A 14,280-nucleotide genomic window follows, 5' to 3' on the forward strand; every position below is an offset into this window, starting at 1 on the left:
CTCAATCTCAGTCCTGTCATTGAGTGCCTATTCCTGAGGAGCATGAGGGAGCCTCAGCCCCAGCTCCAGCACCTCCAGCTCCTCCACCGGATGCTTTGGGCCAAGATGTAAAAGAGGCCATTCATTTACTTACTCAGTTGATTCCCGCCCAAACTCAGCGGCAAGGTATAGGGCAAGATGATAGGGATGTTAATGCAAGGGCCCGTGACTTTATTAGCTTGAACCATCCGAAATTCTTCGGGTCAAAGCCGGAAGAGGACCCTTAGATTTTCATTGATGGGATGTTGGGGACACTTCAGTTAATACATGTTTCAGACGTTGAATTGGTGGAGTTAGCATCCAATAGATTGAGGGATGTCGCTGTTCATTGGTATACGGTTTGGATGGCTTCACGGGGAGTCAATGTACCTCCCCCGGTATGGCATGAATTTGTGGATGCCTTCCTCTGACATTACTTGCCTCCAGAGGTTCGGTGGGCTACAGCCGATAAATTCCTTAATCTTAGGCAAGGTATTATGAGTGCTTTAGAGTATAGTCTCCGCTTCAATTCTTTGGCTAGGTATGCTTCGGCCATGATAGAGGATATGGGTGACCGAGTGCACCGATTTGTGAGAGGCCTAGGGCCACATTTTATAGATAGGTGCTTGACTGCATCCCTTTAGGACCGAGTGCACCGATTTCTTGCGGTCCTCAGCACCGTATTTATGCTTTAGCTGGACGCCAAGATCTTGAGTCTTCTCCGGATGTTGTCACAGGTATATTCTCGGTATTTTCTTATGGTGTATATGCTTTGATAGATCCGGGCTCCACATTGTCGTATGTTACTCCATATATTACGGGTCGTTTTGGGGTCAAACCGGAGTCGATCACACCTTTTGAGGTGTCTACATCTATTGGTGAATCGGTAATAGCTAGCCGAGTATATAGAAATTGTGTAGTTGTGATTTGTGACCATCGTACTTTGGTTGACTTACATGAGTTAAAAACGGTGGATTTTGATGTTATCATGGGCATAGATTGGCTGGCTTCTTGCTATGCCAATGTTGACTGTAGAATGAAAATGGTTCGCTTCCAGTTTCCGGGAGAACCAGTGTTAGAATGGAAAGGAAATGCCACATCCCCAAAAGGTAGGTTTATTTTCTATCTAAAGGCAAGGAAAATGATCACAAAAGCTTGTATTTACCATCTAGCTCGGGTTCAAGATGTAGAAGCTGAACCGCCAACTCTTCAGTCAGTCCCCATAGTGAATACGTTTCAGGATGTGTTCCCAAAAGAGTTTACAGGCCTCCCTCCAAAGTGAGAGATTGGTTTTTCTATAGATGTGCTACCGGATACAAATCCCACATCTATCCCTCCTTGTAGAATTGATCCCGCAGAGTTGAAGGAGAAATTGAAGGACTTGCTTGAGAAAGGATTTATTAGGCCTAGTTCATCCCGCTGGGAGCACTTGTGTTGTTTGTGCAAAAGAAAGATGGCTCCTTGCGAATGTGCATTGACTATCGACAACTGAATAAAGTGACGATCAAGAACAAATACCCTCTTTAGAGGATTGATGAATTATTTTATCAATTACAAGGCGCCAAATGGTTTTCAAAGATAGATTTGAGATCCGGGTATCATCAAGTGAGAGTTAGGGATAAAGATATCCCTAAGACAGCCTTCAGAACAAGATATGGCCATTTTGAGTTCCGGGTAATGTCATTTAGGCTAACTAATGCACTGGTAGTATTTATGGATTTGATGAACAATGTGTTCAGGCCCTTCCTAGATTTATTTGCGATTGTATTCATCGATGATATCTTGGTGTATTCTAGGTCCGAAGCAGAACATGCAGATCATTTGCGTATTGTCCTAAGAGTTCTTCAAACTCGAGAGCTATTTGCCAAATTTTCTAAGTGTGAGTTTTGGTTGAATTCAGTGACATTTTTGGGGCATATTGTTTTAGCCGATGGTATTCGGGTAGATAGCCAGAAGATAGAGGCCATGAAGACTTGGCCAAGGCCCACAACTCCTACGGAGGTTCGTAGTTTTCTGGGCTTAGCAGGTTATTACATGAGATTTGTCGAAGGCTTTTCTTCTATTTCTTCTTCAAGATTTCTGGAGACGGAGTTCTCTGATGTCGAGGCTGGTTATGAGTTCCTGATGTTGCAGGATTACGCCACCAAATATTGAGAGAAGCTCATTGTTCCCGTTATTCTGTTCACCCAGGGGTAACGAAAATGTATCATGATCTTAAATCTATATATGTGTGGAATGGGATGAAGAAGGATATAGCGAAATTTGTAGCTCAATGTCCCAACTGTCAACAAGTGAAAATTGAGCACCAAAAGCCGGGCGGATTGTTGCAAGCTATAGAAATTCCAACTTGGAAGTGGGAAGTAATTAACATGGAATTTATTAAAGGCTTAACCCGTTCTCGACGTAAGTATGATTCTATATGGGTGATTGTGGCTAGACTCACGAAGTCAGCTCATTTCTTACCCATCAGAACTACATATGTGGCAGAAGAATATGCATAGCTTTATGTTAAAGAGATAGTGCGACTTCACGGTGTTCCGGTATCTATTATCTCTGATAGAGGAAATCAGTTTACAGCCAATTTTTGGAAATCTTTCCAAGAAGGTTTGGGGTCTCAGGTGAGTCTTAGCACAGCTTTTCACCCACAGACTGATGGACAAGCTGAACATACCATTCCGACCCTTGAGGATATGCTACGGGCATGTATACTGGATTTTAGAGGTAGTTGGGATGATCATTTACCGTTCATTGAATTTGCTTACAACAATAGTTATTATTATAGCATCCAAATGGCACCGTATGAGGCTTTATATGGGTGAAAGTGCAGATCTCCAATTGGGTGGTTCGAAGTAGGAGAGACCAAATTAATAGGGCCAGACATGATCCAACAAGCTATAGAGAAAGTCAAGCTTATACAGGATCAATTGTTGACAGCTCAGAGTCGTCAAAAATCCTATGCAGATAATCGTCGAAGGGACTTAGAGTTCCAAGTGAAAGATTGGGTATTCTTAAAAGGTGTCGCCAATGAAGGGCGTTATGAGATTTGGAAAAAAGGAGAAGCTTAGTCCCCGTTACATTGGGCCTTATGAGATTATACGCAAGGTAGGAAAAGTGGCTTACAAATTTGATCTACCTACTGATTTGGAGTCAGTCCACCCAGTTTTCCATGTATCGATGCTTCGCAAGTGCATTGGAGACCCTTCTAGAATAGTACCAATAGATGATTTTCAAGTTACTAAACAATTGTCTTAAGAAGAAGTCCTCATTGCCATTTTAGATAGGCAAGTACGAAACCTTAGGACTAAAGAGGTAGCTTCGGTTAAGGTTTTATGGAAGAATAATAATAGAGAGGAAATGACTTGGGAAGCCAAAGAGGACATGAAATTTTGGTACCCACATTTATTTTCACCTTCAGAGGAGACTCAAGCAGAGACGCCATTATCCTCAGGTATGTAATGCTTTTCTTGATGTTTTCTTGGTCGTGTGTGGCCATCGTTATTGTCGTTGTTGTTGTAGCCCTGTGAGGCAATGTATTTTGGGTTGCTGTGCAGGATGGTAGTGCCATATTATAGGGGAAACTCTGGCGAAATTTATATAGAATTCCCAAGAACCTAACACTCGAGGACGAATGTTCTTAAGGGGGGAAGAATGATATACCTCGGAAATTCTGTATGTGTTGCCTTGTGGATAGGCTAATGTGAGCTTAAGGTGATTATGAAATCCTTATGAGATTACGGGAAGTATTAGATAGCTTAAGGTTCATACCATAAGATTTCGAAGTTATATGAATATGCGATGTTTAGTATGTTGAAGGAAGTGAAATGTAAGTCGTGTTCGGAAAGGTTTCTGCTACAATTGAGTTAACGTTTATTTAGTAATATATTGAAGGGATGCTATAGGGCCTATTGTATTGTTAACGAAGTGTTATATAAGTTTCCAGAAGGTTCCACTAGAATTGGAAGTCAAACGAGTCAACGAGAACGAAAACAAGAATATTTCCAGTTATACGGCCAAATGTACGGACCGTATAAATTATACGGCCCGTATAATGGTCCGTAGGTTTGGTCCAGAAAAGGGTACAGCCTGGTGGAAATATACGGCCTGATATAAGGACCGTATAAATTATACAGCCCGTATAGTAGGCCGTATAAACCGGGTCGGGTCACATTTTATTTTATGAAGGACGGATGACCCTCACTTCATTTCATTTCCCACATTTCTTCTACACTCTCTAAAGCTCCAAAACCCTTCGCCCAACATATTACACCCAAACTCAAGGGATTATAAAGATTAAATAGCAATCAATTAAGTGTTCATGTGTTAGAAGGTTTCCTAGGGTTGGTAGATTTCAAAAATACTTGAGCATTGTGGCTAGGGTTTTTGCACAAGTTAGTAGCTGCTCCAAAGCTTGTTTCTATGGGATGAAAAGGTTAATTTGCATGCTTATTTCATGTTAATGAGAATGGTTGGTTGTAGCAAAACTTAGGTACACGAAGAAAGTAGAAAATGAAGCTTAAGTGTAGCTTTTATGATGTTTATGAGTAGTAAACTAAAATGAGTCATGATTCTTAGTATGATATGGATATAATCATGTTATGGAAAGTAATAATGGTGATGAAGAAGTATTATATGAAAAACGTGCTAAATGGGTGTGAAGTTGTTGGCATGAGTTGAACATAAGGATGAATTGTTGAAGGCTAATGTAGTGTGATTAGTTGATTATGATATTATGAGCGTATTATGGATGTTATTGTGGTTGTTGGGAGTTGTTTTATAAAATGGTGGAAGTTGAAAAAATAGGGGAAATGCTGCCCAATTTCCATTAGATCATGAATGATCCTAGTTTGAGTTTAATAGTATCATTAAGGTTTAACCATGGTCTGAATTCTTCTAAATGTAGATTATTCGAGCTTCGACGGTGAACGCTATATAATTAAGAAGTCGAAGAGGTATGTAAGGCTAACCCTTCTTTCAATAAGGCATGGTTCCTTCAAATGATTCTATCTCTAAAGCTATTAAAGCGCATAATTCTCGATACTTTTACAATCCTATTACTCTCCTTATATGATGATTGATCCTCTAAGGATAGATGTAACAAAACGATGATAGCAAAGATGTTGACGATGCTTATGCGCTATAAGGTAAGCGTGTCCAAGTATGTATGACTACTATGTAACACCGAGCTTATGTGGTCGGGTATGATATCTATTGCGCGCGCACCACTGCAGTTGGGTACGGATAATCCTGAGCCTTGGTAGGGCCAGGTATGTATAATCACCGAGCCTTGTCATGGCCGGGTCTGTGAAACACCGAACCTTCATGGTCGGGTATGCTATGAATATGAATATGGATATGAATACGGATACGAATACGGATACGGATATGGATATAGGTTTATGTGTATATAGGTATGTACACGAGCACGCCATAGAAACGGAAGGTCCCTAAGAAAGACAAGTAAGTGATTTTGATGATGGCTATCTCCCTATTCTCCCATCTTATGTTAATCCTTATGCTGTTTCTTATGCTCTTACTATGATGTTGATTATGCCTTACATACTCAGTACATTATTCGTACTGACGTCCTTTTATTTGTGGACGTTGCGTCATGCCCGCAGGTGGCCAGGGAGATAGGCTTAATCCATAGCTTTCTTACTCAGGGACTACATAGAGGGGCTCCATTTCATCTGGAGCTACAGCTTTTGGTATTATTCTTTTGTGTACATTCATGGGCATGGCGGGGTACTGTCCTGCCTATATGATGTCACCTAATCTTCTTAGATGCTCGTATATAGTTGTGTATAGTTAGATGTCTTTAGCCTTGTCGGCTTATATTTTGTATATCATTTTGATAGCCTCGTCGGCTTATGTACATTGATATAGGCATAGTTGTTGATGGTGATATAAATGTATTGTTTCCCAATGAGATTAGTATGAATGACGGATAGAAAGTATGATTAAACTATGTGGCTCACCTAGATGTAAATGTGAATGTATGATAAGAGGTGCCCGGGTGGGTTAGCACCGAGTACCGGTCATGGCCCTCCGATTGGGTCGTGACAGGATGCCACTTCCTGAGAAATACTTTGACCATCTCTTCCCATGTAGCAATAGAGTTTCAGGGTAACTTTATGAACCATTTTCTCGCTTCTCCGGCTAATGAATATTTGAAGAGTTTCAGCCGAACCGCTTCTTTAGTCACACCCCATTGGATATGCCGAGAGCACACATCCAGAAAGTTTGTTATATGTTGGTGAGGGTCATCATCGACTGCATTCCAAAAGTATCGCTCTTTCTTGAGCATATGATAGATGGAATTATCAAACTTGATAGTAGTGGCAGTCACCCTCGGATGAATAATTGCAGATTCAAATTCTTCCTCAGCTTCGGACTCATCAGCAAAAACATTGTCGACTGGACGATCGTTGTTAGCCATGATCACCTGGTTTACATGATAGCAAACGAGGTGCGTTGGAATATGACAAAGACTTTAAGAAGAGTAAACACTATTTAGTAATTTCAAACCATATTCCCCGGCCACGGCGCCAAAATTTGATACGCTCAAATTTACACTCTTAATAGCGTAAAGCGGACGATATCAAATATAGTAACCCAATGAGGTTGGGGTTGAATCCTACAGAGAATATGGTGTGAAAATTTTACTAAACAAGTATTATACTAATCTTGTGGTCCTGGTGTATTCCAGAAAAAGGGTTTTATAGTTGTTTTGATTTGTGGACTAATTTAAAGTGACTGGAAATTTAAGGTTGTAAATATATGGGTAAAAAGAACCAAGGTTGTGTCCTCATCAGATAAAGTGTATGATCATGAGTATCGATCGTGATATACTTCTAATGGATCGTTTGTATGGATACACTTAACCTCTATGTGAATCTGAACTAGTTCGCAATAAGAAAAGATTATTTCTTTCTATGCTTTTTCCAAATATAAGAACGTATGCATGAAGAACAGTTAATTATGCCAAGTAAATTCCTCTTATTCCTAAGTGAATTTATTAAACAAGGTGTCACACCCCATTCCTGATAGGACATGATGGGCACCCGACCCCTTACTTAGAGCCGAGAGAACCCGCTAGTTATCGCTATGCTCACAATCTCACTGGACTCTTAAATCACGAAATGAAATGCATAATGAAAGCTTTCCAAAAACATTCTTTTTGTCGTTCTCAAATCAAGTAAAATCTATAATCATATGAAACTTGTAACATAATGCGTAATGATACATCGGCTTGCAGAGCCGCTTACAAGACTGACATGCTATATACGTGACTCTGTCTGCAAAGTCTCTAACATGAATCAATATACCATTACATAGATACTCTGACTCGGCAACACTCCGGAAGGAAATGGAGCTCGCCAATCCAGCTGGAACATCTTCTAGCAATATCCTCTACTCATTTGTATACACCTGCGCGGCATGAAACGCAGCGTCCATAAGAAGGGACGTCAGTACGAGCAATGTACTAAGTATGTAAGGCATGAACAGTGACATAGCAAGAAATACCGAACATGGAAAATAATATAGTGGACGTATGGGGATAAAGTAATATAAAAGAGATCAACCTGTGCCTCTGAATGCACTCTCAAGGCGAATGTCGTGCACGCTTAGCTTTTTAAGAACTTTTCCATACATATCCATATATAACATACATACATATGCATTCACATACACTTACTATACATACATCTGTCATATCCGTGACCGGCCCTTTCGGGACTCGGTGTTATCCGTATCCGGCCCTTTCGGGACTCGGTGTTATCCGTACCCGGCCCTTTCGGGACTGGGTGTTATCCGTACCCGGCCCTTTCGGGACTCGGTGTTATCCGTACCCGGCCCTTTCGGGACTCAGTGTTATCCGTACCCGGCCCTTTCGGGGCTCGGTGTTATGACCAACTGATCAGTGGGATGCAATGCATACATACAGACATACAGACATACATACATACATAAAAATACATAAATGAAACCAACATCATCATTAGCGTTACCATTGTCACTATATAATTCCTTAAAAGATCAACCATCGCGAGATGAAATCGACGATGTCACGGGAGTCTCGAGAATCATGAACTTAGGTAGCACTGGAAATAGAATAGTTATCATCGCTATATCTCACCTCGAAGGAACGAGTAACATGAGGTGAGACCATCAACAATAAGTACGGTTGAGGGATTTATGGAATGGCTCAATAATCTCATAATGCGCTCAAACCATAGCTTCAGAGTTCCAAAAGAAGAGAATCATCATCATCATCGTCACAATCATCATAGAGCATACTCCATTTAACGTCATAAGAGGTTTTAAGAGTCATGAACTTCGAGCTTTTGAAAATAGGGCTATTATGGAAACATTTATGGAATCATAACATAGGAATCATGCCTTTAAAAGAAAGGGACGAGCCTTAACATACCTGTTCAACCTCCTATTAGCTACGCTTATTCGTCCGAGTTCGCAAGTCTACATTTAAGAGGATTTACATTAGCATTAGCCTCTTTATCACACACTTATTCCAAGCTTCAAATCAAACTATTTTATATTCTGCCGAAAATCGGGCAGCATCTCCCCTGTTTATAAGCCTAGCACAAAATTACAATTCAGCAACCAATCAATAACAACAATAATACCAACACCAACAACACTATAATTCATACTAATATATTCCATAAACATCCCACACGATGTTTTTCAACATACTACAACAATATACACTTCCTTCCATCCCAATCAAGGAGTATAATCTCATCAACACACCAACAATGTTAGATACCATTTCTATACGCATAAATCAGCCCATCCACACTGCCACAACATGTTCAAAACAGCCCATAAACACAACAACTACAACACAACACTTTATGACCCTTCCTCCATAACTATTTTCGTTTTTAAAGCTTGCTAGACCTTCAAATAAACTCAACACAAGAGATGGGATGAATAACATACCTTATATTTGAATAAACTCAGCCACATCAACCTTTTTCCAACACCAAGCTTAAGTAGAAGCAAGAACAATCACCTTTCACGGACTAGTTTGGCGTAATCTTGTTAAATTCTTGATTTACCGGACTATAATGTTTGGGAGATGTTTTGAGAGACTTCTAGGACCTTTTGGAATGTTATTATGCTGAAACAAACGGGTTTATGGGGGTAATTATACCCCCCCCCCAGGTCGGTTCCACCGACTTACTCATGTGGGGCCCGCGGGACCATTTGGCACCTTAGAGTCCTGATCTTAAAATGGCCATATATTTTGATCCCGATGTTGTGTGAGGGCCCATGACCTACAGTTGGAAAGATATTTAAATTATCTACAACTTTCATTCTTTGTGTTTTTCCAAATTCCAAACTTATAATAGCGTTTTGGCCCCTCCAAGTCAGGTCATCTGAAAACGTATCTTTAAATCATCCTTTTGGAGGGCTTATGCCCATGTTTGGCTTAAGGGTCCTTCTTAGGACTTGCTCAACTTCACATGTACTACTCATATATCTCTTCATATGTCCTTTATAAAACTCCCGGGGTGCGGGCCCCACTTAGCTTACTATGACGAGGGCTTTTCGTCAAGTAACATATGAACCAATTCACCCCATATTGTCTCCAAATGTCATATATGTATATATTCTTAGACTTAGATCACCTAATCTTCATCCCTAATCCTTGTATGACTTTACCCTTTTTCGAGCTCGTACCACGCCGTCTACGATTTTGTAGCGCGAAATTTTCCGGGGTGTAACACAAGGTTTAAAGCCTTGAGTTCTTGTTATTTGTTCTTACCTTATTTTCCCAAATAAACTAAATTTTATGGCGTTAGCTAATGTTTGCAACCCCTAACTATATGATGCAAATGAAGAACAAATAAACCCTAACAATCCATTATGCGTATATCTTTCACTATCCCCAATCACAATACACCCATCCTTGGGTTCACAACCTTAGTAAAAGTGTTTAGCTACTCATGGCAACAAGAAAACAATAAAAGATTAAAGATTGCATAATTGAATTTTGTATTGAACTAACGAATAAAACTTGAAAGTAATGAATGTAATTTTGTCTGGAAAATCTTCAAAAGCAATAACAACTCAAAAGTAATTACTAAAAGTCTAAAACTCCAGATGATCGAAAAATAAAACCTAAACAGGTATTTATGCAAGTCATACTCGGAATAATAAATCCCAGTCCTATTCTAGCTCGGCTTGCACTTCGACGGGTCATCGTTGCACTTCGACATTCGTTGACATGTTCAACGACCATAATAACGATCTGATGATAGATTTTTACTCTGCAGGAATTCCATCGTCGAAGCACTTTGATGGACCGTCAATCATGTCGACGGTGCAAGTCGACGGTCTGATTACTTTGTCACTTTGCAGGAACTTGAACGACGAGGAAACTCGATGGACCGTCGAGCATGTTGACGGTCCGTCCTTAATGCTTATTAGAACAGATCACTTATATTCCTCATTTTTTGCTTTTCGAGCATTCTAACTTCGAAATACCAGCACAACACAAAAAACACATCAACTAACACAAACTTGCTCAAAAACAAGTAAAACTTAGAGTTAAAATACATTAGATGTGCCATAACTTCACGGCACATCAATGCATGCTAGGACAACACGATGAAACAGGAAAGAAAGAGTGTGCCATGTACTATTTGAAATAGCGTGCCATACACTATTTGAGCAAGAAATTCACGGCCTGTGAAGCAAGACATTCATTGGTGGAGAAAACTTATTGCGCCTTAACATAGGTGGCCCAGAAACTGAGCCATTATCTGTCATCGTACACCACCCATTTGATATCAAAAATGGATCCACTAAAGTACATCTTCTGCCAACCCCATGCCCATTGGAAAACTAGCTAAACGGCAAATGCTGCTGAGTGAGTTCGATATAGTATACATAGCGCAAAAGGCCGTCAAAGGACAGGCTTTGGCCGTGTTCCTAGTCTAAAGTCCTTTAGGATGAACTAGAACCCCTCAGGACTCATTTTCCGAACGAGGGAGTGCTAGCTATTGAAGAATAAGTAGTGGAACCTTACGTGGGATGGAAGCTATTCTTCGACGGCACTGTCAATTATAAAGGTTCAGGGATTGGAGCAGTACTAATCTCAGAAAGTGGGCAGCATTACCCAATGGCCGCTAAGCTCTTATTTTTCTATACCAAGAACATGGTAGAATAAGAAGCTTGCATCTTTGCTCTAAGGATGGCTTTGGACATGTACATTAATGAGTTGTTGGTCATAGGGGATTCCAACCTCCTGATACATCAGGTACAAGGCGAATGTGCCACCAAAAATGACAAAATCCTGCCATATGTGAACTTGGCACAAAGACTGTGCAAGAAATTCAAGAAAATCAAATTCAAGCACATGCCAAGGGTGCACAACGAGTTTGCCGACGCTTTGGCCACCACAACATCAATGATTCAACATCCTGAAAGCAGTCACATCGATCTTTTAGAAATCAGTCTAAGGGAAGATCATGCATACTGCTCTCATGTCGAGGCGGAGCCCGATGGCAAGCCATGGTACTATGACATTAAGTTGTATTTGGAAAACCGGGAGTACCCCGAGGGTATCGCAAGTAACCAGAGCAAAACCATATGAAGGATGTTAAATAGGTTTTACTTGAACAAAGAAGTGTTATACAAGCGGACTCCAGATCTAGGTTTGCTCTGATGTGTCGTCGCAACTAAGGCTACAAAGCTGTTAGGAGAAGTGCACGTGGGGACGTGCCGCCCACACTTGAATCGATTCGTGTTGGCCAAGAAAATCCTCCAAGCAGGATATTACTGGATAACTATGGAAAGCGATTGTTGCCAATTCGTACAGAAGTGCCATCAGTGCTAGATTCACGAGGATCTGATCAAAGTTCCACCCAGTGAACTCAACGCCATGAGTTCACCTTAGCCATTCTTTGCTTAGGGAATGGATGTCATAGGACCAATCGAGCCTGCTACATCAAACGAGCATCGATTCATCTGAGTTTCCATCGGCTACTTCACGAAATGGGTGGAGGAAACCTCCCACAAATCAGTGACGAAGAAAGTAGTGGCCGACTTTGTGCGAAATAATATCATATGTCGTTTCGGCATACCTGAATCCATCATAACGGATAACGAGGTGAATTTGAACAGTCACTTGATGAAGGACATTTGTGAACATTTCAACATCACCCATAGGAATTTCACAGCCTATCGGCCACAGATGAATGGAGTCGTGGATGCGGCTAACAAGAATATCAAAAGGATATCGAGGAAAATGATTGATATTCACAAAGACTGGCATGAGCAATTGCCATATGCTATGCTAGGATACGGTACAACAGTCCGTACTTCAACAGGGGCAACTCTTTACTTACTCGTTTATGGTACTGAAGCCGTCATACCTGCCGATGTCAAAATACATTCCCTCAGAATCATTCAAAAGGCTGAGTTGAACAATGAAGAATGGGTCAGAGCTAGATACGAACAGCTGGCTTTAATTGATGAAAAAAGGATGATTGACATATGTCATGGACAGCTGTATCGCCAAAGGATGGCACGTGCTTTCAACAAGAACGTCAGAACGCGACTTTTTCAAATTGGGAAATTGGTACTCCATAGAATATTTCAACATCAGGACGAAGACAAAGGAAAATTTGCACCTAATTGGCAAGGTCCCTACGTGGTTCAAAAAGTGCTCTCAGGAGGAGCGGTAGTGCTAACTGAAATGGAAGGGCAAGAGTGGCCCAAACCAATCAACGCAGACACGATCAAACACTACTATGCTTCAAAACTGGCCTCCTTAGTCAAGACCATTTTTCATTTTTCTTGTAGTAGTTCCTCTCATTTGCTTAAAATAGTTTGCTTTCCATTTTACGTATAATTAATTTTATTTTACTTGTATTACTTTTTCCCTTTTCTTGTAATCATTATGGTAGTATAAAACTACCCCTTTGTAATATGAACTACACAATGACCTGACTTCCCCAAAGTGGGATACGTAGGCAGTCCATTTGGGACCCGATCACATTATTAGTAAAAAGCAAAACTCGATTAATTTATTCTGAACTATGTTCGACCTGATTCTTGCTGAGCCAAGATACGTAGGCGCTCTTTGAGCTCAGTTGCACCAAAAGATAAAAACCATGAAACCCCTAGGAAGCCACCAGAAGGATTCGGATCGGGCGCGAAGAGATTGCCACACATGCCTAACTAGGCCAGAATTTTTGAGAAGGATCTCAAAAATTCACAGCGAGGAGCAGCAAGCCCAAAGTTGCAAATGGGGCAGAAATTTTAAGATTTTCTCAAAATTTCTCACCATCATCGTTCAATAAAATTCGATCAACTAGGCACCCTAATTAGGGGAAGAAATTTTGAGGTTTCCTCAAAATTGCCATGCTACTCATCACAAGAGTTCGCCAAGCAAAGACACCCCAAACTGGGGCAAAATTTTTGAGAGGGTCTCAAAAATTTCGCAGGAAAGAAGGAGCTATCAGCTTTCGAGCAACAAAGAGGGATTACTTCGTCCAAGCGCATGTCATGAAAAATTAACCCAAAGTTTTTATTAATATCCAAAAATATAGTCATGCATTAAAAGATATATATATATATATATATATATATATATATATATATATATATATATATATAAACATTTTCTGCATAGTAAAAAATAAATTCATGTTTAGAATACCGAGCCGAAGAGGGATGGAGCCCGAGTCAGTGGATAGCTAGCAAGGATAGCGAAACGGATCAAATTTGTAGGAAACTAACCCTTTGCTGATGCAGGTTCCCAAGTGGTCAGGAGGACGGCCCATATTGCTAACTTTGTTTCATGCACAGCTAAAAGTGCCCGCCAGACGGTGTAGCAGCCGCATTAGGATTGAGGTTCGTGATACGGTTACCACATTGCAATAAAGTATCAAAACGCCACAAGGTAAAATATCTAGCCATGAGGGCTATAAAAGGATCAAAATGCCACAAGGGCGAACATCTAGCCACAGGGGCTACAAAAAAAATTGAAATGCCATAAGGGCAAATATCTAGCCACGGAGGCTACAAAATCCCCAAAATGACACAAGGGAAAATATTTGGCCAAAAGGGTCACAAAAAGTACAAATGGCACATCTGGCCAAAAGGGTCGCAACCGACATAAAGGATGAAGGAAAGAAGATTAGTCAAAGGTGCCATATCTGGCATTTTCATGCTAAGAGGGAAATTCATACAAACATGCCAAGAGGTCCATTTATTCAAACATTG

At 40.6% G+C, this 14,280-nt stretch overlaps 1 protein-coding gene across 1 annotated transcript; it reads left to right on the forward strand.

Moving 5' to 3' along the window:
• The first annotated feature begins 12,244 nt into the window (after positions 1 to 12,244).
• Positions 12,245 to 12,904, forward strand: LOC132637687 (uncharacterized). The gene has a single exon (XM_060354742.1). The coding sequence runs from the start codon at positions 12,245 to 12,247 to the stop codon at positions 12,902 to 12,904; it is 660 nt and encodes a 219-aa protein (XP_060210725.1).
• Positions 12,905 to 14,280: the final 1,376 nt, after the last annotated feature.

The sequence above is a fragment of the Lycium barbarum genome, chromosome 4 (genome assembly GCF_019175385.1).
Source record: "Lycium barbarum isolate Lr01 chromosome 4, ASM1917538v2, whole genome shotgun sequence".
Taxonomy (NCBI): Eukaryota; Viridiplantae; Streptophyta; class Magnoliopsida; order Solanales; family Solanaceae; genus Lycium; species Lycium barbarum.

Coding starts and splice junctions, on each gene's coding strand:
- LOC132637687 (XM_060354742.1), top strand. CDS start 12,245: ATGAATGGAGTCGTGGATGCGGCTAACAAGAATATCAAAAGGATATCG.